The sequence below is a fragment of the Argopecten irradians genome, chromosome 1, assembly GCF_041381155.1.
Source record: "Argopecten irradians isolate NY chromosome 1, Ai_NY, whole genome shotgun sequence".
NCBI classification, from domain to species: domain Eukaryota; kingdom Metazoa; phylum Mollusca; class Bivalvia; order Pectinida; family Pectinidae; genus Argopecten; species Argopecten irradians.
In genome coordinates, this window is record NC_091134.1 from 5,016,449 (window position 1) to 5,042,929 (window position 26,481).

The 26,481-nt window shown below is 34.7% G+C and overlaps 1 protein-coding gene across 1 annotated transcript in view; it reads right to left on the reverse strand.

The window, feature by feature from the left end:
- The window catches only part of LOC138308868 (DNA-directed RNA polymerase, mitochondrial-like), a 60,115-nt gene that overhangs the window by 18,260 nt on the left and 15,374 nt on the right, over window positions 1–26,481 (reverse strand). The window contains exons 5-24 of the mRNA XM_069249901.1: window positions 24,696–24,824; window positions 23,361–23,519; window positions 22,797–22,865; window positions 22,409–22,513; window positions 21,901–22,050; window positions 21,419–21,515; window positions 20,682–20,731; window positions 19,210–19,344; window positions 17,369–17,485; window positions 15,539–15,580; window positions 8,995–9,026; window positions 8,652–8,721; window positions 8,065–8,194; window positions 7,511–7,653; window positions 6,205–6,299; window positions 5,856–5,976; window positions 5,245–5,329; window positions 2,570–2,681; window positions 1,789–1,867; window positions 1,353–1,475 (exon numbers count right to left, since the gene is read on the reverse strand). Of these exons, the coding sequence (XP_069106002.1) occupies window positions 1,353–1,475; window positions 1,789–1,867; window positions 2,570–2,681; window positions 5,245–5,329; window positions 5,856–5,976; window positions 6,205–6,299; window positions 7,511–7,653; window positions 8,065–8,194; window positions 8,652–8,721; window positions 8,995–9,026; window positions 15,539–15,580; window positions 17,369–17,485; window positions 19,210–19,344; window positions 20,682–20,731; window positions 21,419–21,515; window positions 21,901–22,050; window positions 22,409–22,513; window positions 22,797–22,865; window positions 23,361–23,519; window positions 24,696–24,824 (2,043 nt within the window). The remainder of the gene's footprint in view (window positions 1–1,352; window positions 1,476–1,788; window positions 1,868–2,569; window positions 2,682–5,244; window positions 5,330–5,855; window positions 5,977–6,204; window positions 6,300–7,510; window positions 7,654–8,064; window positions 8,195–8,651; window positions 8,722–8,994; window positions 9,027–15,538; window positions 15,581–17,368; window positions 17,486–19,209; window positions 19,345–20,681; window positions 20,732–21,418; window positions 21,516–21,900; window positions 22,051–22,408; window positions 22,514–22,796; window positions 22,866–23,360; window positions 23,520–24,695; window positions 24,825–26,481) is intronic.

Sequence of the window (26,481 nt, forward strand, 5' to 3'; positions counted from 1 at the left end):
AACCATTAAACAGGCTACAGCGATTCCACATCAAACCATTAAACAGGCTACAGCGATTCTACATCAAACCTTGGTAGGGTTGTCACTATGTATCACCTTGGCTAACCTACCTGGTGTACAGGAAAGTGACTGATAAACTTGGTAGGGTCGTCACTATGTATCACCTTGGGTAACCTACCTGGTGTACAGGAAAGTGACTGATAAACTTGGTAGGGTTGTCACTATGTATCACCTTGGCTAACCTACCTGGTGTACAGGAAAGTGACTGATAAACTTGGTAGGGTCGTCACTATGTATCACCTTGGCTAACCTACCTGGTGTACAGGAAAGTGACTGATAAACTTGGTAGGGTCGTCACTATGTATCACCTTGGCTAACCTACCTGGTGTACAGGAAAGTGACTGATAAACTTGGTAGGGTGTGGTCTTCACTATGTATCACCTTGGCTAACCTACCTGGTGTACAGGAAAGTGACTGATAAACTTGGTAGGGTCGTCACTATGTATCACCTTGGCTAACCTACCTGGTGTACAGGAAAGTGACTGATAAACTTGGTAGGGTTGTCACTATGTATCACCTTGGCTAACCTACCTGGTGTACAGGTAAGTGACTGATAAACTTGGTAGGGTCGTCACTATGTATCACCTTGGCTAACCTACCTGGTGTACAGGAAAGTGACTGATAAACTTGGTAGGGTTGTCACTATGTATCACCTTGGCTAACCTACCTGGTGTACAGGAAAGTGACTGATAAACTTGGTAGGGTTGTCACTATGTATCACCTTGGGTAACCTACCTGGTGTACAGGAAAGTGACTGATAAACTTGGTAGGGTGGTCACTATGTATCACCTTGGCTTACCTACCTGGTGTACAGGAAAGTGACTGATAAACTTGGTAGGGTGGTCACTATGTATCACCTTGGCTAACCTACCTGGTGTACAGGAAAGTGACTGATAAACTTGGTAGGGTCGTCACTATGTATCACCTTGGCTAACCTACCTGGTGTACAGGAAAGTGACTGATAAACTTGGTAGGGTTGTCACTATGTATCACCTTGGCTAACCTACCTGGTGTACAGGAAAGTGACTGATAAACTTGGTAGGGTTGTCACTATGTATCACCTTGGCTAACCTACCTGGTGTACAGGAAAGTGACTGATAAACTTGGTAGGGTTGTCACTATGTATCACCTTGGCTAACCTACCTGGTGTACAGGAAAGTGACTGATAAACTAGGTAGGGTTGTCACTATGTCGTCACTATATGTATCACCTTGGGTAACCTACCTGGTGTACAGGAAAGTGACTGATAAACTTGGTAGGGTCGTCACTATGTATCACCTTGGCTAACCTACCTGGTGTACAGGAAAGTGACTGATAAACTTGGTAGGGTCGTCACTACGTATCGCCTTGGCAATTTCCATACAGCAGGCTAGAGTCTGCCACGGCTCATCACTCTGTAGCCACCATTGCTCGCCCTGAAAGTATACATCTGTCACTCTGATACTGTATCTAACCCAATTATATCCCCCTACACATATATACTTTCTCTTTAAGCTTTCATTAAGATATCTGAGAAATACTAGAGCCCAAATTTCATTCTAATGATAAGCCATTCCTTTTATTCTGTCTAAGTGCAAGCACTCCAAATAAAGAACTTACTATAGTCTGCTATATTATCTGAAAGAAATTTTATGTCTTGAGGGGAGAAGTCTTTGACACAATCAGAAGTTTTCTAGCAGATTGGGTAATGAAATAACGCAAATTATTCTTTGGGGAATCTGAACTCACTTTCAAGGGGTTGTCTGCAGAGTCAAGGATCTTGTCCATCATTTGGTTGGCATACTCCAGTCTGTCTTTGTTAGAGAACCTGAAAAACATGATACATCAATATAGCACTGCTGCCATATATCAGTTGATAAATTGGTTTGTAGGTAAATGTGACTATAGACTTACTACCTCTCCCTTTCCAGGCTGCAATTGCTGAAGTCTTAAACTAGTTTATATTCTACAACAAATCTTCACAAGTTAACCAAACAGATAGGCTTAAGGTAAAATACTCTACCACTGCATATTCACCCCCAAATCAAAAGTTTCTGACTAAAGTGGAAAGTTGCTAGGTGGTGGTCATATGTCATTGGTTTCTGAACCTTCCCAATATCCACATGTAGCTTATAACTGGCAGTGTCTTTAATGTAGGTCCCGAAATCACTAAACCTAAATCACTAAACCTAAATCACACCTAAATCACTAAACCTAAATCACTAAACCTAAATCACTAAACCTAAATCACTAAACCTAAATCACTAAACCTAAATCACTAAACCTAAATCACTAAACCTAAATCACTAAACCTAAATCACTAAACCTAAATCACTAAACCTAAATCACTAAACCTAAATCACTAAACCTAAATCACACCTAAATCACTAAACCTAAATCACTAAACCTATCATTTTTGTACTGACTTCTGTACAATACAATGTGTGGAGGGTGTGGTAAAATTGTGACTGATTCAGTTTTATTTGGTAAAATTTTTAATCTTTTACAAGTTTCCTCCAGCATTGCTAACCTTTTCTTTAATCCTGTTAAGTTGATGAGGTGGATTTTGAGCCAGTCTAATCCTTTCTCACCCAGTGGTTTCCCATTAGCAAACAAAAACAAGCTTCTTGTCAAGTCGTTAGCTACAAAGCAAATTAAGAAATAAGTCTTTTACATCAAGGATATTCTCCTGTTAAGTTTAATAAAAGGAAATTTAGACTCTAAAAATCAAAGTACTGAAAGTACTGCAAATACAACGCAGCAGAAACAGAAAAAAAAATGAAATCATATGAATTTCCAAAATCAAAATACATAAACCATATTATCAAGACTTTGATATCAATTATTTCAATAACATTAAACTAATCACAGAAAATACATGTTTTGTTTGACATTTTTCATAATTAAAGTTCCTACATGAAATAAAAGATTTTAAAATTACAAAGAAAACAAAAGCCTTAATAAAAAATGAGTTTTTATCCTATACTCTTGTTTCTTATGTTGCACATACACTTATTTTGGTAAATCCACGCACACATGCCTTATAAGTTATATTGCCTTTACCTCAGATCTGTTTTTAACAATCATATTGTAAACATTATTTTAAGGTACACAGAAAGAACAAGCCTTAAATAGTAAGTCCAATTTGAATTTTCATTAACAGAGATTGTATAAGTTGGACAGAGAGGTCACCAGCAGGTAAAAGTCAGGGAGCACTGGTAGAAGGTATTGGCCCTAAATGACCTTAGTTGTCGATGGGCCGTAAAACTCAAACAAACAAGTATAAGGTACAGTTGAACTAGATGGCCCCGTGTATTTTATATATATAACACTCTGTGTATTCTATACACACTCTGTGTATTCTACCAATCAGAAGGCAGTATTCTCATGACTACTAATTGATCCAAAGGATTGTTATTCAATAAATAGGGAATTCATGAATGGAAGTTTGTGAATGAAATAGTTCAAGAGGTCACCATTAGATGTCATTGTAGGGCAAGTCCTACAAATCAATAGTATACCATATAGCAATAATACAAACGCTACATGCGTTGTATTTAAAAGTACAGAGGACTCCAAATAATCGAATAACGGTTATTCGAATATTTCGGTTATTTGCATAAAATTCTGCGGTCCCGATTTTTTCCTTCTTTATCTTTGTTTTTCAACTCCGTGTATTTGCATAGACTTTTACATGACCTCCGGTTATTTGAATAAAATATTTGGGAAATTCTAAAAATAAAATCGAATATTTTTCAATTTTGCAATATATTTTTAGCGAAATTCGCCGATATATGTTTCAAGATACTTCGCTTTTACTAGAAATCATCCTGGTAACAGATTAACGTTATAGTATGGCTTGTTATTTTATGCATGAATCTGCAAAGGTATTCGACGCTGTTACGATTTACATCAGCAGCGGTTGATCATAACTTTAGTATATTCACTGACTCAAACATCTAATTAAAGCATTTGCACATTCAAATATGTTTATTCATTAACGTAACGTACCTTAGTTCGCGATCGGTTGGAGAAACCATGCTTCCTTACAACAATCGCCATTCATGAGTAGTCTCGTTCAACCAGAGTCTTGTTGACTACGACAGACATGTGCGTATCAAGCGTCTCGTTGAACGAGACACAAAAGCATGCAAAGTCGGCGTGCAATAACTACCGAAAGTTTCGTACAGTATGTAAGCATAGGATACAAAAGATACTTGCTAATTGTTAATTGTTTCATTGCTACTTGAATATGCATTTATTTCTGAAATGTTATCAAGGTATTCGCCGCATAGATCAACAATACAGAGAGAATTCTCAAAAGACATTTAGGTCGAGTGAACGCATGGCTTCATCACCTGCCGCCATTTTCGAATTCATATGCATATGTGTAAAAGCAACACTACTAGTTGATCGGCACTTTGAAGTTTAATCACGATCATAAGTTCATTTTGCCAGGCAAATGTACGTAAATTTGTTTATTATTTAGGTTTAGAATTGTAGACACAAATCCAATCCTGTTTAGTAGAATCTAATTGCATTTGATATCGATCGTTTAGCTGTTTCTCAAATATTCACGTGTCGATCTAACGTAAACAAGAATCTAATATTGGAATATTTTTTGTTATTAAACAATTAAAATTGATTTACAACTTCGAAAATAATTACTTGTGGTTCGTTTTAAGTGTAAATAATTTACGTATTTATCAAGTAAACGAAACGATATCTATTTGCCTATTCACATACATATGTGTGGGGTCAAACGGAGGTGCAAAATGTCATCTCCGCCTATTCGAATACTCCGGTTATTTGCATATTTTCTTCTGGAAAATGACCTATGCAAATAAGCGGAATCCTCTGTACATTTTGTTTTCATAGCTATACCGTCTTCGACCCAATAAGTGCCCATGTCCCTAGTAGCGCCCCTTCCCCTTTTTGAGGCCTCAATTTCAATTGCCCAAGCATAAATAAAGACCAAAACTACACAAAACTGTATAGATTTGCAATAATTTTGTCTTATTAGCACCTTTGCATTTTTAACAAATTTTTAATGCCCTGGGCACTTATTGGGTCTAATACGGTAATATACATTCTTTAAATATGGTTTGTAGTTAATATGAATATTAGTCGCTATTATTTCACTGATATGTCATTGGATTATTTTCAGGGTTGATATGATCTATATAATTTGGTCTTGAAACTTACACTGGTACTGTAGTATGGAGGAACAGCAGTAAACTCTCCCACGATAGTCGAGATTTAACGGCAACCAGAACGGCTTGTCTGAAAACTGTAAATAAAATACATGTCAGTTAGAGTAACTGCAATTAAATCTCCAATGAGAGTCGAGATTCTCCGACAATAGTCAAGGTTTAACATGGCTTGTCCAAGAACTGTAAATAAACTACATGTCAGTTAAAGGAATAGCAATAAAATCTCCAATGAGAGTCGAGATTCTCCAACAATAGTCAAGGTTTAACATGGCTTGTCCAAGAACTGTAAATAAACTACATGTCAGTTAAAGGAATAGCAATAAAATCTCCCATGAGAGTAGAGATTTAATAGCAGAACCTTCTCCAATGATAGTCGAGGTTTAGTATGGCTTGTTCAAGAACTGTAAATAAACTACATGTTAGATAGAAGAACAGCAATAAAATCTCCCAAGAGAATCAAGAGTTAACGGCAACAAGAACGGCTCGCTTGAGAACTGTGAATTACATACAACAATAAATTAATCAAGATTTAATAGAGACCAGAACGGCTTGTCAGAGAATAAACTACAACAGTGAAATATCTAGTAGTAAACAAGGACTAACCTCCTTGGCTATAGTTAACATCCATAAACAGCTGTACCACAGGGAATTCATTTCAAAGGATTTCTTCGTCCATGCATTCTTTTCTATCAGCATCTGTTTGTCTTCCTTCCGATTGAACTTCCTGAAACAGTGATTTAAAACTGAAATATTTAGAATCATATTATACTTACAAGATATAAATCTGTTACTTAATCATCATTCATAAGAAAAATTAGAGTATGGATATTGATCTTGTAAGGAAAAATGAAATCAGTTTTGAAAAGGGAGACACCTTGATTTTAAGAGGTCCTTAAAGAACGTGTAGGACGAGTGACAGTAACGAGAGGTATTTACTATTGGTAAGACTCACTTTTTAAGGTGTAAAGGCACGGGAGGGGCTGGTAAAGGTACATTCATCTCCTTACTGCCATTGTTACGAAAAACTTCCAGCTGTATTTTGAGTACCTAGAAAGAAGTCAATCTAAAGTCAGTGTTTATTTCCCTAAAGAGAATTATATGAAATTAAGTTTTCAATTTAATTGTCTTAGCAAATAAAAGAAAGTTCCATTTTTCGACTGCTGAATTCCATGTTCTTAGTCATGTAAGAGTTACTTCTTGGCCTTGTAATCACTGATAGGTTTTTATGTAATGTACTTGTACTAAAATAAATACTCCAATTTTTAATGTTTTAAAGATGATTTTTTTTTTTTTTTTTACATATTATTACGTTAAGAAAAAGAATTAAACGAAACCAAAAGCCATCATTGTTTGTGTAGAATCGATGTATTCCTATAGCTATGTACCACTCTTGATCTGTCTTACGGCAAATTATGTTTCAAAATGCCTAACCAAGGATCTATATCTACGTCCTTGGCCTAATAAAACCATGATAATAAATGAAAGTGAACATTTTTATGGACTAATGGAATTTTGCATATTGTGTGTTTTTATTGATTATTTTCACAAATATTTGCTTTCTGACTTACAGACATGTGTAACAACGACGCGCCTGTTCCATCTAACTTCCGTGCACAATGTCACACATGTACGCATGTATATGGCTTGTGACGTAGCCTTTACATCATATACCATAGACAATGAATTCAAAAAGGTTTATATAAATTTGAAATACATATCAATCTTGTGAGTAGACTTATCTCACTGTATTTTACCCGAAACTCAGAGCGATATATTCTGCATGTAAAACCAGTAAGATATCTATAGCATATATACCCATGCTCTATCTGCATGTTAAAAAGCGTGTGTTTAAATATATAATGCATATCTCAATTACCATACTGAAGTTTGATCTCCTTTAGAAAACCAATGAACTGTAACATGACTGCATGTATCCATGTCAAAAATGTACAAGTAAACACCGCTGGTTATGACCTGGCAGCCGTAGCTATGACAATACACCTACTGTCAAGCTGTTGTGTGTATTTTACACATGACTGAAGCTTGCCTTGGATTTTCTTGGCATATTGCGACAGAAAATTGTCCAGATTACTGCGGAAATTAATTAATAAGAACTAAAATCCGTTCCCAAAATTTAATTCCGAATTTCTGGACTAGTGGGTATATGCAGTGATTACTAAATAACTTCCATATCTAATTCAGGTACTTTCTTTAACCTTTGAAATCAGAACATAATTTGGTTGTAATGTTTAGTTCACCTCCTTATTTGTTATCCAGGGACATGAACCTATGTAGTTAAGCACATCAAATATGGAGAGAATGTCAGAGGAAGACATCTTGTCATACACAAGCTTCTTCTGTCTTTCAGGATCTTTCGCAGCTGGTGTACGAATAAGTTCAGCTATTATGAAAAAAACAGAAACAATTTAGAAATGTTCATTAAAAATATATGCTGTTGACTTCATATGTCTAGTCTGTCAAACTCCATAAACAATTTAAGCCCATTCATTCTGAGACTATCAATTAGATTCTCACAAAATTAATGTGTATATGGTCTTCATATTGAAAACACTCCTCGATGGCTGAAAGATTGATAAGATCACCCACTTAATGGTTATATATTGGTAATCAAAGAGCCAGTAACTTCTATAAACATTTAGATTCAAGGATTTCCCCAATCTAAATCATGTAACTGAATATTAAGAAATGAAAATGGCTCAATCACTCTTTAAGAAAGTTGTTTGTACAGTGACCCTGCAAATTATGTTTGTCTTTACGATCATGTAGTGGGACAGCAGGAAGGTTTACATACCATTGCCAATTAAGTGAATTCCATGGTAAAGAGAAGTCCATGGAACTGGAGGGATGGTAGAAGGAAGCTCGGATAACTCAAAGCCAAACGATGCCCCTTTTTTGTACAACTTCAGTAGTCTCGGATGTGGCTGTAAAAACATATAAACATTATTTGAAACTCCTTAAAATACATCAAAAATTCTCTAGAGGAAGTCATCATTAACAACAAGTTATAATGTTATTTGATCAAGTATTGCAGACTTACCTACTTACTATTCAGCCATTTCATTTTTATAATTTAGATTGACAGCCTTTTTCTGAATAAAGATTATCAGTCAAACCTACCTTAGCATCCACCTCTGTATAAAGACCATTTTTTTTTTGACAAGACCACAATTTGACCTTTATAGAAAAAACACTTGACTATCAATAACATTTGTCTTTGTCCCTTCAGTGGTTTTTGCAGACATTTCAATGTACTTCCTTGATATCTGTATTTTTAAGTTTTCTTGCAGACAAAATCAAGAGTTCACGATAGTGTAAATATACATGTGTCTTACGATATTAATGACATGTCTGAATGGGCCAGTTATACAACTAACTTACCATATAGCAGGACAAGCATTTTCCAAGTATGTTTCTGTTCATTGTGTCAAAAAATGCTGGTTCCTTGTTCCTATAACAATCAAATAACATCATATAACCAACATTAAAGGCAATTAAATCACATAGTTATTATAACCATTCTACATATGAAGAACAGAAATAAAGGTTTGGCCTTGTGTAACATCATATTTACAGCTATTGTCATTTTTGTACATGCAAAGTTTTGACCAGAAAACCAGAGTACCCCATGAAAATCTCCAATTATTATATTGTGACAATGTGTATGCAACATTGATAACTAAGAGTTGGAGTATAGGCCTGAGGTGCCCATACCACTACATACAGCAGATAACATTTTGTGGAGAGAGTACAGATCTAAGTGAGTCAGAGCAAGTCTGTTCAGGCTTATCCTAATTTCTTTCAGAGCAAGTCTGTTCAGACTCATCCTAATTTCTCTCAGAGCAAGTCTGTTCAGGCTCATCCTAATTTCTCTCAGAGCAAGTCTGTTCAGGCTCATCCTAATTTCTCTCAGAGCAAGTCTGTTCAGGCTCATCCTAATTTCTCTCAGAGCAAGTCTGTTCAGGCTCATCCTAATTTCTCTCAGAGCAAGTCTGTTCAGGCTCATCCTAATTTCTCTCAGAGCAAATCTGTTCAGGCCATCCTAATTTCTCTCAGAGCAATCTGTTCAGGCTCATCCTAATTTCTCTCAGAGCAAGTCTGTTCAGACTCATCCTATTTTCTCTCAGAGCAAATCTGTTCAGGCTCATCCTAATTTCTCTCGGAGCAAATCTGTTCAGGATCATCCTAATTTCTCTCAGAGCAAGTCTGTTCAGGATCATCCTAATTTCTCTCAGAACAAGTCTGTTCAGGCTCATCCTAATTTCTCTCAGAGCAAGTCTGTTCAGACTCATCCTAATTTCTCTCAGAGCAAGTCTGTTCAGACTCATCCTAATTTCTCTCAGAGCAAGTCTGTTCAGGCTCATCCTAATTTCTCTCAGAGCAAGTCTGTTCAGGCTCATCCTAATTTCTCTCAGAGCAAGTCTGTTCAGACTCATCCTAATTTCTCTCAGAGCAAGTCTGTTCAGGCACATCCTAATTTCTCTCAGAGCAAGTCTGTTCAGACTCATCCTAGTTTCTCTCAGAGCAAGTCTGTTCAGCTCATCCTAATTTCTCTCATAGCAAGTCTGTTCAGACTCATCCTAGTTTCTCTCAGAGCAAGTCTGTTCAGACTCATACTAATTTCTCTCATAGCAAGTCTGTTCAGGCTCATCCTAATTTCTCTCAGAGCAAGTCTGTTCAGGATCATCCTAATTTCTCTCAGAGCAAGTCTGTTCAGGCACATCCTAATTTCTCTCAGATTAATTGTTAATTTCACGGGCCTCTTGCTTAACAACACTGTCATGAGCAAAGTTGTACCTTTTCTCATGTCATTTCATGGTAAGCTGTAGTTTTTCTCAGCTGAATAATTATATAATTCTCCATTTAATGATAACTTCTAATTTTTCTCAGCTGAAATATATTATTTTAGGAGTCTTTTCTGACATTTACCCAGAGTCTTTAAATCAGAACAAGCAGGATCTTGTAAACCCACCTATAAAATAATCTCCTTTAACTTAGTGTTTGTATTTATAACAGGGTAATTCATCTGTAGTTTTATTAAAAATACATTCTCTAGAATAGTGTTTGTATTTATAACAGGGTAATTCATCTGTAGTTTTATAAAATACATTCTCTAGAATAGTGTTTGTATTTATAACAGGGTAGTTCATCTGTAGTTTTATAAAATACATTCTCTAGAATAGTGTTTGTATTTATAACAGGGTAATTCATCTGTAGTTTTTATAAAATACATTCTCTAGAATAGTGTTTGTATTTATAACAGGGTAATTCATTGTAATTTTATAAAATAATTTCATTCTCTAGGATAGTGTTTGTAAAAACAGGGTAATTCATTTATGATTTTATAAAATAATTCATTCTCTAAAATAAATAATTACTTCTTTGATGACTGACCACATTTTCATTTAATGTAGATCGTCCCTTCTGTGTCGTCATACGATTGTGACGTCGCTATCTGGATCCCGGCACACGTATTTCATTTCTCCGTACCTATCTATTATAACTCGCTTCTGACATCGGCATTTGATTATTTTGTATTTTTTCATGCATGAAGTGAAATCCGAGAATCACAACAGTCGCTACACAATCAGTACTGTATACATCATTTTTTTATGACGTGGATTTACGGGGACCCAAAATGAAAACTTCACATCAGTAGTCTTCAAAGAATGACCTCTATCAATCATCACATCTTTGATTTGTCCAGGATCTTGTAACCCACCTATAAAATAATCCTTTAACATAGTGTTTGTATTTATAACAGGGTAATTCATCTGTAGTTTTATAAAATACATTCTCTAGAATAGTGTTTGTATTTATATTATAACAAAATACAACAGGGTAATTCAGGGTAAATCTGTAGTTTTACAAAATACATTCTCTAGAATAGTGTTTGTATTTATAACAGGGTAATTCATCTGTAGTTTTATAAAATACATTCTCTAGAATAGTGTTTTTATTTATAACAGGGTAATTCATTTGTAGTTTTATAAAATACATTCTCTAGAATAGTGTTTGCATTTATAACAGGGTAATTCATCTGTAGTTTTATAAAATACACTCTCTAGGATAGTGTTTGTATTTATAACAGGGTAATTCATCTGTAGTTTTATAAAATACATTCTCTAGAATAGTGTTTGTATTTATAACAGGGTAATTCATTTGTAGTTTTATAAAATAATTCATTCTCTAAGATAGTGTTTGTATTTATAACAGGGTAATTTATTTGTAGTTTTATAAAATACATTCTCTAGAATAGTGTTTGTATTTATAACAGGGTAATTCATTTGTAGTTTTATAAAATAATTCATTCTCTAGAATAGTGTTTGTATTTATAACAGGGTAATTCATCTGTAGTTTTATAAAATACATTCTCTAGAATAGTGTTTGTATTTATAACAGGGCAATTCATCTGTAGTTTTATAAAATAATTCATTCTCTAGAATAGTGTTTGTATTTATAACAGGGTAATTCATCTGTAGTTTTATAAAATACATTCTCTAGAATAGTGTTTGTATTTATAACAGGGTAATTCATCTGTAGTTTTATAAAATACATTCTCTAGAATAGTGTTTGTATTTATAACAGGGTAATTCATCTGTAGTTTTATAAAATAATTCATTCTCTAGAATAGTGTTTGTATTTATAACAGGGTAATTCATTTGTAATTTTATAAAATAATTCATTCTCTAGGATAGTGTTTGTATTTAAAACAGGGCAATTCATTTATGATTTTCATTCTCTATAATAAATACTTTTGTCTTTGGACACCAATTTTCATTTAACATATTATAACTCGCTTCTGACATCGGCATTCGATTATATTGTATTTTTTTCATGCATGAAGTGAAATCCGAGAATCATAATAGTCGCTAAACAATCAGTACTGTATACATCATTTTTAATGACATGGATTTACGGGGACCCAAAATGAAAAAACTTCACGTCAGTAAGTAACAAATGAATGACCGTTATCATTATAATTATATTCCTATCATTTTGCAGAATAGAAATAAATTTTCACAGTATATGGATGCCTAAAGGAGTTAGTGAGTTTCGAGCTTCTACGTAAGATACTGGTATCATAATACTAATTTTGTTCCGGAAACGGACAAACAAAATACGGAAATAAAATTGCTGGAAAATATTTTCATTTCATGTTTTGTTAAAATCTTTACTTGTAATTTGAAAGATGTTATTACGGAAAATAATCCATTTTAATTCAGTATCACACAGAGCAAAATATTTGTTTCAGAAAAAAATGATATATTTCCTGCTGAATTAGACTCTTTTTGAAAGTTTGAGGTCAGACCTTCAAGCAGCTTGCAAACTGGTTTGTTATATTTTGTATAATAATTAAATAAAATCATGAAGATATGTAATTATTGTGTTATGTTGTATGCTCAAATAATATATTAATAAATATAAACAAGAGGCCCATGGGCCTAAACGGTCATCTGACTCATGGCACAAAACAACAAAGTATAAAGTATTGGTTAACGATTAATATAAACAATACAAGGAACTCCTTAGTTGAATATGTAAGTTTCTGAAATAGGTAAATGTCATTTGTTGAACAAACTTGGTAGCCCTTCATCCATATATGGTTGTAACCCATTCAAGGATTAATATAAGGAGGAGTCAGATTTTAAAGCCAAATTTCAGCAAAGCTCCCATTTTGGACCTCCTCCATACTATCCCAATGGGTCTTAGCTCGGTCCTTTATAAAATATGATTGTCTTCACCTAAAGTTCCCCCTTCTGAATCAATTAAAACCCCTATAGATCAATTTTCATTGAGATCGGAGACTGAAACCTGAAAACAGGAAGTGGGCCAGCAGCCATCTTGGAATACCAAAATCTTTACGAAAATTTTTGCATGTTATTCGGCATCAATTAAAACCCCTATATACCAATTTTCATTGAGATCGGAGACTGAAACCTTAAAACAGGAAGTGGGCCAGCGGCCATCTTGGAATACCAAAATCTTTACGAAAATGTTTGCATGTTATTCGGCATCAATTAAAACCCCTATATACCAATTTTCATTGAGATCGGAGACTGAAACCTTAATACAGGAAGTGGGCCAGCGGCCATCTTGGAATACCAAAATCTTTACGAAAATGTTTGCATGTTGTTCGGCATCAATTAAAACCCCTGTAGACCAATTTTGATTGAGATCGGAGACCAAAACCTGAAAACAGGAAGTGGGCCAACGAAAATTAAGAAAATTTGCCCTTTTTGGACCCCACCCCTTAACCCCTTGGGGTCGGACAAGACTCATTTATATAAAATATTATTTTCCTTCCCAAATGATGTTTCACACCAAATATGGATGAAATTCATCCAAGGATGAAGGAGGAGTAGGATTTTAAAGCTAAAATTAAAAAAATTTGCCCTTTTGGGGCCCATCCCTCGACCCCAAGGGGTCGGACCATGCTCATTATTTTATATAAATTATGATTGTCCCTCCCCAATGATGTTTCACACGAAATATAGATGAAATCCATCAAAGGATGAAGGACGAGTAGGATTTCAAAGCTAAAATTAAGAAAATTTGCCCTTTTGGGGCCCCACCCCTCAGCCCCTAGGGGTCGGACCAGACTCATTTATATAAAATATGATTGTCCGTCCCCAATGATTTTTCACACCAAATATGGATAAAATCCATCCAAGGATGAAGGAGGAGTAGGATTTTAAAGCTAAAATTAAGAAAATTTCCCCATTTGGGACCCCACCCCTCAGCCCCTAGGGGTCCGACCAGGCTCATTTATATAAAATATGAGTGTCCTTCCCCAATGATGTTTCACACGAAATATAGATGTAATCTATTCAACGATGAAGGAGGAGTAGGATTTTAAAGCTAAAATTAAGAAAATTTGCCCTTTTGGGGCCCCATACCTCAGCCCCTAGGGGTCGGGCCAGGCTCATTTATAAAAAATATGATTGTCCTTCCCCAATGATGTTTCACACCAAATATGGATGAAATCCATTCAAGGATGAAAGAGGAGTAGGATTTAAAAGCTTAAATTAAGAAAATTTGCCCTTTTGGGGCCCCGCCCCTCTGCCCCTAGGGGTCGGACCTATCTCATTTATTTAAAATATGATTGTCCTTCCCCAAGGATGTTTCATACCAAATATGGATGTAATTCACTCAAGGGTTTAGGAGGAGTAGGCTTTTGTATAAGTAGTTTTACGCACGACGGACGATGGACGGCGCACAGCGCACGACGCACGGCGCACGACGCACGGCGCACGACGACGGACGAAACACGATGACAATAGGTCATCCTGACCTTCGGTCAGATGACCTAAAAACTAACAAAGGTAAATGAATAACATAAAACATTGAAAAGTGCTACAGATTTGCCTGTTTTTAACGTTTTCAGGCCACAATCTACGGGGAATTTGAAAGCAAATCGATCATATTTTGAAAAACAATGCGTTAATGTATACTATTTTTTGGCTTTTCTTATTGCAATTGAGTCAAACTTCATGGAAATTCTAAAAAATCGATTTTTCTTGAGATCGTTTTTTTCAGATAAAAAGAAAACATGACTATTTTTATGCAATTTTTCACTAAAATTGGGTCCGGAATTACTTTTAAAATAACGATATTTCATTTTATTGTGGAAAACCCAGGTTATTTGATATAGTTATGAATTCTATATCACCTACTGAAGGTATGAACATGTTACAGACATATTCTTTATATCTTAAGGGATGTTACAGGTAAGAAATATGATGTATTTAAAAATCCTTAAAATCCGGAATATTAAGTCATTTAGTACATATCTATAAGCAGCACTTGAAGAAAAATTTACTCGGTGACATATAATTTTTACGTGGTTTTTGTGATCATTGTATACGTACCTAAAATAAAAATATAAAAAAATTAACGAAATCCCTGAGAGGAAACCAGAAGGGACGGTCTACCTTAAAGTAATTGGACTGACAACATTAAAACTTTGACATGGTTATTTGAATTATATCCATTTCGCCATGAGGAATATTCAAAGCTAGATTTGAGAAAGGTCGGCTGCTTTGCCTGTATAAATTGGCTACAGCAAAAGTAATTTGTAAGTTATAATTAACAACTAAAAATGTTAGAACTCGTCACTGTAAACTAAATTTAAAAACTACTAACTAAATGATTTAAACAGGATTTTAAGTCTTCCAAACCAGTGTTTGTTTAATGGACCAGAATTTTTAGAATCCATGCATTGTAATTAATTTTAACAATGACTGCAAACAAACAAAAGGACTTACCCAAATTTGTGTCTCATAAGACCAGGGTGTCATTGGAACTCCCTGTTAACACAAAAGTAATGTTTGCACACACTTATTTAATTTCAAGTCTGTTTCCCCATAAATATAAATTTCATTTACCCCTGTGCTTTTTTTCAAATTCAAAGCATAATAAAGCTATGAAATGCAATATTGTATAATACTATTGAATCATCATACTGACCAACTTCTTAGTGGTAAAAAGCAAGAAAACAAATGAGAGAGAAATTAAGAGGCACACATAGGCACCATACTGATTGTTTTTTAAATTTTACATTAAAAGTTGGTATTACGCAATAGAAATAAGACAAGAGAAGCTTGGGATAGACACAGCATGCCTCCTTCTAGGCATGTCTCATAGTGTGGTACTAACAAGGACTTGTGGGCCTCCCAGGTATGTCTTATAGTGTGGTACTGACAAGGACTTGTAGGCCTCCCAGGTATGTCCCATAGTGTGGTACTGACAAGTGCTTGTGGGCCTCCCAGGTATGTCTCATAGTGTGGTACTAACAAGGGCTTGTAAGCTTCCATTGTATGTCTCAGAGAGTGGTCCTAATAAGGGCTTGTGGGCCTCCAAGGTATGTCTCATAATGTGGTACTAACAAGGGCTTGTGGGCCTCCCAGACATGTACATGTCTCATAGTGTGGTACTAACAAGGACTTGTGGGCCTCCCAGGTATGTCTCATAGTGTGGTACAAACAAAGGCTTGTAAGCCTCCCAGGTATGTCTCATAGTGTGGTACTAACAAAGGCTTGTAAGCCTCCCAGGTATGTCTCATAGTGTGGTACTAACAAAGGCTTGTGGGCTTCCCAGGTATGTCTCAAAGTGTGGTACTAACACGGGCTTGTGGGCTTTCCAGACATGTCTCATAGTGCGGTACTAATAAGGACTTGTGGGCCTCTCAGACATGTTTCATAGTGTAGTTCTAACAAGGGCTTGTGGGCCCCCCAGTTATGTCTCATAGTGCAGTTCTAACAAGGGCTTGTGGGCCTCACAGACATGTATATGTCTCATAGTGCAGTGCTAACAAGGGCTTGTGGGCCTCCCAGACATGTATATGTCTCATAGTGCAGTACTAACTAGGGCTTGTGGGCCTCTAACAGACATGTATATGTCTCATAGTGCAGTGCTAACAAGGGCTTGTGGGCCTCCCAGACATGTATATGTCTCATAGTGCAGTACTAACAAGGGCTTGTGGGCCTCCCAGACATGTATATGTCTCATAGTGCAGTCTAACAGGCTTGTGGGCCTAGACATGTATATGTCTCATAGTGCAGTACTAACAAGGGCTTGTGGGCCTCCCAGACATGTATATGTCTCATAGTGCAGTACTAACAAGGGCTTGTGGGCCTCACAGACATGTATATGTCTCATAGTGCAGTACTAACAAGGGCTTGTGGGCCTCCCAGACATGTATATGTCTCATAGTGCAGTTCTAACAAGGGCTTGTGGGCCTCCCAGACATGTATATGTCTCATAGTGCAGTACTAACAAGGGCTTGTGGGCCTCCCAGACATGTATATGTCTCATAGTGCAGTACTAACAAGGGCTTGTGGGCCTCCCAGACATGTATATGTCTCATAGTGCAGTTCTAACATGGACTTGTAGGCCTTCCAGACATGTATATGTCTCATAGTGCAGTTCTAACATGGACTTGTAGGCCTTCCAGACATGTATATGTCTCATAGTGCATTTCTAACATGGACTTGTGGGCCTCCCAGACATGTATATGTCTCATAGTGCAGTACTAACAAGGGCTTGCAGGCCGGAACGGTTAGCTGAATTTAGACGTTGCCATGCTGTATACTTACTAGTGTTGGCCCTTCCATGTGTCTGTTACAGATAGCCTCCCAAATCTCTCGATGGGTCCCACTTATATGGCTGTTGTCGAGTAACTGCTGAGCATATTCCTTATACACAACATTAACCTGACAACAAACACAACGTTTACCAAACAAAATTAATTTCTTGTTTCTCAGGCACATTTTTCCAAAAAAGGATGAGGGAGGGAGGCTATTTTTTTTTTTTTTTATTACCTAAAAATGTGATGAGGGAGGGATTTTTTTTTTTCTCAGTCACATAATAATATACATGAATCATGTGATTTGAAATTGTGTCAATTGTTAAATGCATAAAATGAATAAAGAAATCTTAATTTTAAACTATTGTCTTTATTTTCTGGTATTAAACTTACAATTTAAATTGAAAAACAATTGAAATACAACTTTATGTTCAATGTTAACCAGATGTACATAAGCAAGTGATCAGGACTCCCTATGTTTTAAGATTTGGTCTTTTTGCTCCCCTTTCGTTCCTCCCACACATTTCTCTTTCTTTTAAGAGCTTGTTTGTCTCTGGTGTCACAGATTTTACATATTGGATATTGGCTACAAGGTCTGTGTCAGAGCCAAACAGCCTTCTGGACAAGTACCCTTCACTTGATTCAGAAGGTCTCTGACAGACATTGCTGTAGCCAGATGTTGTATTGTATCATGCCTCCTGTCATCAACAGCTGTCTCCACTACATTTTCAATATATGTTTTAGCGTGATCAAAAAACACAGAGTATTTGGTTGGCTGACCTTCATTATGTTCTCGTAGGTCAAGAATCACATCCGGGTCCTGTAGCTCGAAGGCCTGCTTCACTTTCTCATCAATTATCTTTTCATTTGAAGTCTCCGGTGCACTATTGTCACCGGTAAGACATCATAACTTTGTCAAAAACGTCAGTTTTCCGTTTGCCGATAGCGGCCGACACATGATGATCCGCGAATTTTGGCGGAAATGACCAGTCGTCGGGACCAAGCGATCCATCGCACAGACCTTTGTAGAGTTCGCCAAACGAACAAGTATCACTATAATTCGAAATGATTGTCCAGGGTAAAAAGAACACTCCCAGAAAAAGATATTTGAAGCGAAATCATTATTGCTGCCGTGTACCATGTGCAATCACAAGCTTCTAAAGGATAAACAAACGTTTCAATGATCTGATTTGGGAGATTCTAAAACACGGATCGGTCAAGTTCCGGATAATGCGGGAACCAACGTCGGATTTTTTTCCGGAATTTATTTTTCGGCGCGGACGTTTTTATTTTTTTGATTTCAATAAAAAGTGAGTGGTGCGGGGGGGTTCATATTGGATGCGGGCGGGCCTGAGAAACAAGAAATTAATTTTGTTTGGCCTTACTTAGTTTTTTTTTAACATCCTATTATCAGACAGCATCACCTAATGAAACTTGTGGCATGATCCTAACTCATTTTGCCCTCTTCTTGTAGAATATAACTCCTGATCACATCATTTGTAACTCTTCTGCTTCTGGAATCACTTCTTTCTATAATCTGGTATCAGCTGAATAGACCTCTCTTCTTAGAAGAGTGCAAATCAAGTTGGGAGCAGTTGATGAGAGCTAATGCCTGACGGTAACCTCTTGGATACTTTAGTTTGTCAATGACTGCAGCTCTACACATGGCTTACATGACTCTTAACATTACAACTTTGTGAAAGATCTTCAAGACTTTCGATTATTGAGTTGATTATGTTCTACACATTTCAATTGGAAACAAGATTTGGTTATAACTTATAATGAGAAAAGGAAAGAAAATGTGAGACAACTGTCAATAAAACTGATTTCTCCTCAGATTCAATCCAATACCTTGTCAAGAATTCCATATTTCTCCATGTAGAAATACTGTGTTTTTTGCATCAATCTTCTGCCAAGTGTTTGTGCAAATTTTCTTTTTGTCCAATACAATGTTTGGAGAGAATCTCGCATCATGAGTTCCACAACCTGAAATTAAATGAAATAATGACTGATGTTGATACGTGTCAAAATCACCAAAGCCATCAAAACCAAACTTAATTTTACATGTCTTTAGAGTAAAGATCACCACCTCAATGTGAAATTAAGCCAATCAATGAGATGCCATGATGTTAGATGTCTGTGAGATTTAGCAGCCGTTTCCATACATCAAATAAGATGGATACAACACAATACAATAAGAGAGGCCAAGGTTAAGACTGTTTGGCCATCAGGTTGTTATACAAACTTATGATGGGACAGAAAAGAAAATATTGATGCTTTGGTTGTATGTCAAGGGCATATAAGCTGACAAACATCAGTGTATTTTGAAACCGTAATGAAGTTATTTTCACTTGGGTTTGACAAATAAATTGCACAACCAACTTTACTAGGTGTAAAAATGAAAGGTGAATGGAGATTTTGGTGAGAGTCCTAGACTCCATCATAATTAGAGTACGGATATTAAAATATAAGCTTCATCAATTTATCAGAACGATTAGAGTAGAAAAGGGAAGTGCATATATAATATCTTACAACCAAACGTACCTCTATTACTATATCAGAAACGTTAAGTGTGAGTCACAGATTTAATATCTTACAAACAAAACGTACCTCTATTACTATATCAGAAATGTTACGTGTGTATCACAGATTTAATATCTTACAAACAAAACGTACCTCTATTACTATATCAGAAATGTTACGTGTGTATCACAGATTTAATATCTTACAACCAAACGTACCTCTATCACCATATCAGAAAATTTAAGTGTATATCACATACAGTTGACCTGCAATAATCCGGAAGCCAATAGTCAGGAAAACTCACAATCTGGATGGAAATGTTAGGGAATGGAATTCCGTAACGTTATTCATTTTAAAGCGTCCAATATCAGGTCTCTATGCCTCTTAGTTATTCACAAGAAGTTGTTTAAAGGATTTTTGCCTATTTGACCCCTGTGACCTTGAATGAATGTCAAGGTCATTCATTTGAACAAACTTTGTAGCCCTTCATCCCAGCAAGCTACAGGCCAAATATCAGTACCCTGGGCCTTTTGGTTATTGAGAAGAAGTCATTTCAATGAAAAGTTTATGCACAGCGCACAACGACAGATGGTGCATGATGACAATAGGTCAGATGACCTAAAAAGTAACTTGTTTATTGACCTAAAAAGTAAGTATGACGAGAAAAAAAAAAAGTAACTTGTTTATTGCCATACAAGGGACAATGCAGAAATTTGTAATCCGGACGGTTTAGGCAGGGAATGAAGAGATTCAGATTATCGAGGGTCCACTGTATATAATATCTTACAAACAATACGTACCTCTATCACCATATCAGAAAATTCTTTAGCAGTCAAAGCTTCCAGATAACCTGTCCAGAGAAGTAGACAATATGATTGATCAAACCATAAAGAATTCTTATATTGATATATCAACTAAAAAGAGTTTTGATGTATGATTTTAAAACACCTTCTCCATAAGTTTTTCTACAGATATTCAAAATAAATCCCTTTTCTTCATGGGTAAATCTGATTATTTCTCCAATATAATAACAAAAATTGAATACTGTAGTTTGAGGGTGATAAACATATTGATATGTATTTTAAAGGAATCTTAAGACAACAAAATTGAGATACAATTTTTTTGGTAGGCACAGGACTTAAATCATAAACAAATGTAGAGCAGGTGAGGGTGACATTACTCTATAGTACATTATTATATAGTGACATTGAATGAAGGTCAAACTTGGTAGCCCTTCATCCCAGCATGCTGCAGGCCAAATATCAGTGCTCTGGGCCTTTCGGTTATTGAGAAGAAGTCGTTTGAATGAAAAGTTTACACACGGCTCACGACGGCGGACGGTGCATGATGACAATAGGGGTCAGATGACCTAAAAAAATTGATGGACTTGGGGGCCAAAAAAAGCCAAAACCATACAGTCCTTTAGGCTAGTTCTGTTTATTTACTCACAAAATGATGCAAGTTCTCAAAACCATGGAAGAAAATTCCTACCACTATTTCAGTACACAGTATGCATAATATGTTGAGCCTCGATTACCTTTATGAGTTTGTTGGGTATTCCAGGCCATGAAGGACTGTGTGTATAGACGTGTTAGACTGTGACTCCATTGCTTTTTAATCTCGCGTATCTCCTCCTTCAAATAAAAACAGATAATAATAGGGGTTCAATTATATATCTTTTAAAATCTCACAAAACTATCCGAAATATTTTGAACATTCATTTAAAAAGATTCCTCCTCAAATTATCCCTTATCTTGACTTCTCTATACATCTCTAACATTTTATTTCTCAATCTCTTTATTTTGATTTCGTTAACTATTTCTAACCTTTGATTTTTCTAATTATTCTTACTTTTTTTTTTAAAAAAGACTCTAACCATTGATTTCTTAACTCTTACCTTGAATTCTCTTACCTTTAATTTCTTACTACGGTGCCAATCTCATTAAGACTTACTTGTGATTGCTCTAATTTCCTTATTCCAACTAATTGATTGATCACATTTTTCTAATCATCCCTTACCTTTGAACTCTCTCTCTTCCCTCCCTGCTTGATCTTCACCACAGGTTTCAGAACAGCATACTCATCCTTTTCCAGTTTTAATCTTCCTTTAATTTTTTGTGACAACTTCTTGTTGCTCATGATGTCTTTGTTTGGATTGAAGTTTTTAGCCTAAAAATACATCAGAAAAAAAAGATTGTGATCAAAACTGCACAATTTTAATTGGTTATGAATTTTCAAAGTAAGGTAAAACAGCAAAACTGTAGAGTGGACTAAAGATCTTTCACATTTTGTGTTTATTGTTTTATAATCAGGTAATTGGGCTCACAAACTAGATAATTAAGACATTGTTATGATAGACCTTCATGTGTTCTAGGTATTCATCAAGATAACTAGCCGTGTCTATAAACTCATTTAAAATTACCAATCCATTACATTATACAATAAACATTACATTACACCTCGAAACTGCACAGACTCTTGAAATGAGATTTACACCAAAAGATGACAAAGTATAATAACAACATACCCTTTTAGCTTTAGGTGTGTCAAGGTGAGTCAGCAATGGATTGTTGTATGGAGGTTGTTCAGGACGAGGAAATGGGTTAAAATTGTCTTGTACCGTTTCTACTGCCTGAAATTATTTAAAACAAATGCACATAAAACACTGCAACATATAATTAATTTAAAACAAACAAAGAAAATCTAAGGTAATCAGATCTAATTCAGTGCCTGAAATTGAGATCAACCACTGAATTTCATATTCTGTGACCTATAATTGGCAGAGGTAATTAGAACAAGGTACCGGTATTCATAATAACTTCTCTTTCAGACATTAATGTGGAATATTAATTAGGATCTTTACTTCATGTATGTAATTGTGAAGAATTATCATTTGAATAATTATAAATCAAAACCTTTCTGACAAAAGTCCATTCATCAGATATGTAGCAGCAGTCTCTGTACAAGTCTCTCACACGAAGACCCTGAAAGTTAAAGAGAATCAGTGTAACAACATGTGAAACAGTAAAATTAAAACCCTATGTGCCATTATTCCTTTTTTTTTTTTTTGGCGTTATTTTTATGTCCTTACAAGCACTAATCAAAACGATCTAAGATATTGACAGTAATATACTTTAAGTTAAATGGTTCATTTTGAATGACTTTTAATATTATCTTCTGGTCACTTTTCCATATAATTTAATTTCATATGTAACTGAAGAAAAATACTAATTTGTCTGCTCCTGTTTTGGACAGAGAAAAAATACCATTTGTCAGCAGTGGAGCATCGATATATCTTTAAGAACTAGAAAAGCTCCAACTTTTTTCAAAATATGACATATTTAATCCAACAGGATAGACATGTATTGCTATATTTTTTACTTGCATATATCCAAGTTTGCACAAAAGGAAGTAAAGCTTTCTTCTCCTAGAAAGACAAAAACACCTAAGAATTATTCTATAGTCTAAAGTAGACTCACCTGTTTTTCTATCTGGTGGATAACTTGCTGTATCTTGTTGCTCTGGTCATGTGTGCTGCGTCCGAGACACTCGAGGAAATGTGCGTAGGTTTGTAGTGTAGGAGTGACACTTTGTTTTGTCATCAAGGCCAGAACATGGTCCATCCAAGTTATCTCCCCCTGAATATTGTGCCAAAAATAGCTGTTATATGTATATGGCAAATGTCAGTGAAACATGACTAACAGCAAACCTCACTTTATTTTGAACTCCATAAATTATTCTACTTTATTTCAACTTCAATTGTGATGTGCGGAATTGTAACATTGGTGTACATGTATTGTGACCTATGTAACTTTGGTTAATCAACATCATTTTTAAAATTCTAGCATGCATGGCATATGTATAGAAGTTCCCCAATATCTCAGCTTATACTACAAGAAACTATTAATACAATTTACCATGTATTATAGAACTGTATACATATCAAACAGGAAGTTTGTTTCAAAATTGTAGCCTAATTAAACCCTCGTGACCTTTGAATAAAGTTCAAGGTTTATTCATTTAAAAAGACTTTAAAAGTCTTTCATCCCAGTATGTAATAGCTTCAATTCAAGTCAGCAGGTCTTTTAGTTTATTGACCAGAATTTGTTTAAATATGTCTGCCTATTTGATGCTGGAGACCTTGAACGAATGTCAATGTCATATATTTTAACAAATTTAATTACAATTGTAGGTAGGATGCCTCATCCTACCAAGACTACAGACCCATATACCATGTCCTCTAAAAACTCTAGGGGTATTGAAAATCAAAGTGCCAAGGCCACCCATAGATGATGTGAATGAAGGACTCAAACAAAGGAATAAAGAAATCAAAAATGCTGTTTTAAGATTTTGGCCCCATATTTGGACAGTGAACTTTGAATGAAGGTTTTCCGTCATTCATGTGAACAAACTTGGTAGCCCTCCTTACCAGCATCTTACCGGCCCAATATCAGGTCTCTAGAATCTTATAAGTTTGGTGGACATTTATCCCAGCATGCTATGGGGCCCAATATCAGGTCTCTAGAATCTTATAAGTTTGGTGGACATTTATCCCAGCATGCTATGGGCTCAATATAATATTGACAAGGAAATGTTTAAATGAAAAGTTTAAGCCCAGCAGATGCCCCATTGGCATACATTGTTTTACTATATAGGACCTAAAATGCACCCTCCTTTGTGAAAATTTATTTCGGATATGTCATTTCCATGTTCTGTTTAATTTTTGTTTTGTTTGACTGACTGGTAGTTTGAGATGTGACATTTTAAAGAATATAAATTAATGTATGCACATTTTATAATGTATGTACACTCACCTGTTTGGCCAGAGCGCGGTGAATACAGTTAAATAAATTAACATCATAGAGTTGTTTTGGTTTTTGAGCATTCTTTAACTTATTACATATGTACAGATAATTAAATAAAATATCCACAGCCTCCTGAGTCTGAAACACAAAAGATTACAGTATATAAGCAACATTCACAAATATTCATTTTTACTCCCAGGTTGTTTTATATTCTTTTATAATCATTTTTATTTCCAGGTTGTTTTTATTCTTTAATAATCATTTTGATTCCCTTGGTTTTTTTTTATTCTTTTAAAGTCATTTTTATTTCCGGGTTGTTTTTAATTCTTTCATAATCATTTTGAGTCCCAGGTTGTTTTTATTCCTTTATAGTCATTTTTATTTCCAGGTTGTTTTTATTCTTTTATAAGCAACATTCAAAAATTCATTTTTACTCCCAGGTTGTTTTATATTCTTTTATAGTCATTTTTATTTCCAGGTTGTTTTTTATTCTTTAATAATCATTTTGATTCCCTTGTTTTTTTTTTATTCTTTTAAAGTCATTTTTATTTCCGGGTTGTTTTAATTCTTTCATAATCATTTTGAGTCCCAGGTTGTTTTTATTCCTTTATAGTCATTTTTATTTCCAGGTTGTTTTTATTCTTTTATAAGCAACATTCAAAATTCATTCCCAGGTTGTTTTATATTCTTTTATAGTCATTTTTATTTCCAGGTTGTTTTTATTCTTAATAATCATTTTGATTCCCTTGTTTTTTTTTTATTCTTTTAAAGTCATTTTTATTCCGGTTGTTTTAATTCTTTCATAATCATTTTGAGTAGGTTGTTTTTATTCCTTTATAGTCATTTTTATTTCCAGGTTTGTTTTTATTCTTTTATAAGCAACATATTCATTTTTACTCCCAGGTTGTTTTATATCTTTTATAGTCATTTTTATTTCCAGGTTTTTTTTTATTCTTTTATTCATTTTGATTACCATGTTGTTTGTTTTAATTATTTTATAATCATTTTGATTCCCGGGTTTTTTTTATTATTTTAAATCATTTTTTATTTCCGGGTTGTTTTAATTCTTTCATAATCATTTTGAGTCCCAGGTTGTTTTTATTCCTTTATAGTCATTTTTATTTCCAGGTTGTTTTTATTCTTTTATAAGCAACATTCAAAAAATTCATTTTTACTCCCAGGTTGTTTTATATTCTTTTATAGTCATTTTTATTTCCAGGTTTTTTTTATTCTTTTAATAATCATTTTGATTCCCATCTTTTGTTTGTTTTATTATTTTATAATCATTTTGATTCCCGGGTTGTTTTTATTATTTTATAATCATTTTTATTTCCAGGTTGTTTTTATTCTTGTATAATCATTTTGATTCCCTTGTTGTTTGTTTTATTATTTTATAGTCATTTTTATTTCCAGGTTGTTTTTATTCTTTATAATCATTTTGATTCCCATGTTGTTTGTTTTATTATTTTATAATCATTTTTATTTCCAGGTTTTTTTTATTTTTATAATCATTTTGATTCCAGGTTGTTTTTTTTATTCTTTTATAATCATTTTGATTCCCAGGTTGTTTTTATTCTTTTATAATCATTTTCATTCCCAGGTTTTTTTATTCTTTTATACTCATTTTCATTCCTAAGTTGTTTTTCTTCTTGTATAATTTATAGCAGAAAGTGTCTGTTTAAAATATTTCTATGCACAAAATTGAACCCATAAGAGTGGAATTAAAATCAATTTTAAAACTTTTCCCCGAAACCCAACTTCCACACTGATTTCTTTTGTAGCAAATAAATCTGAC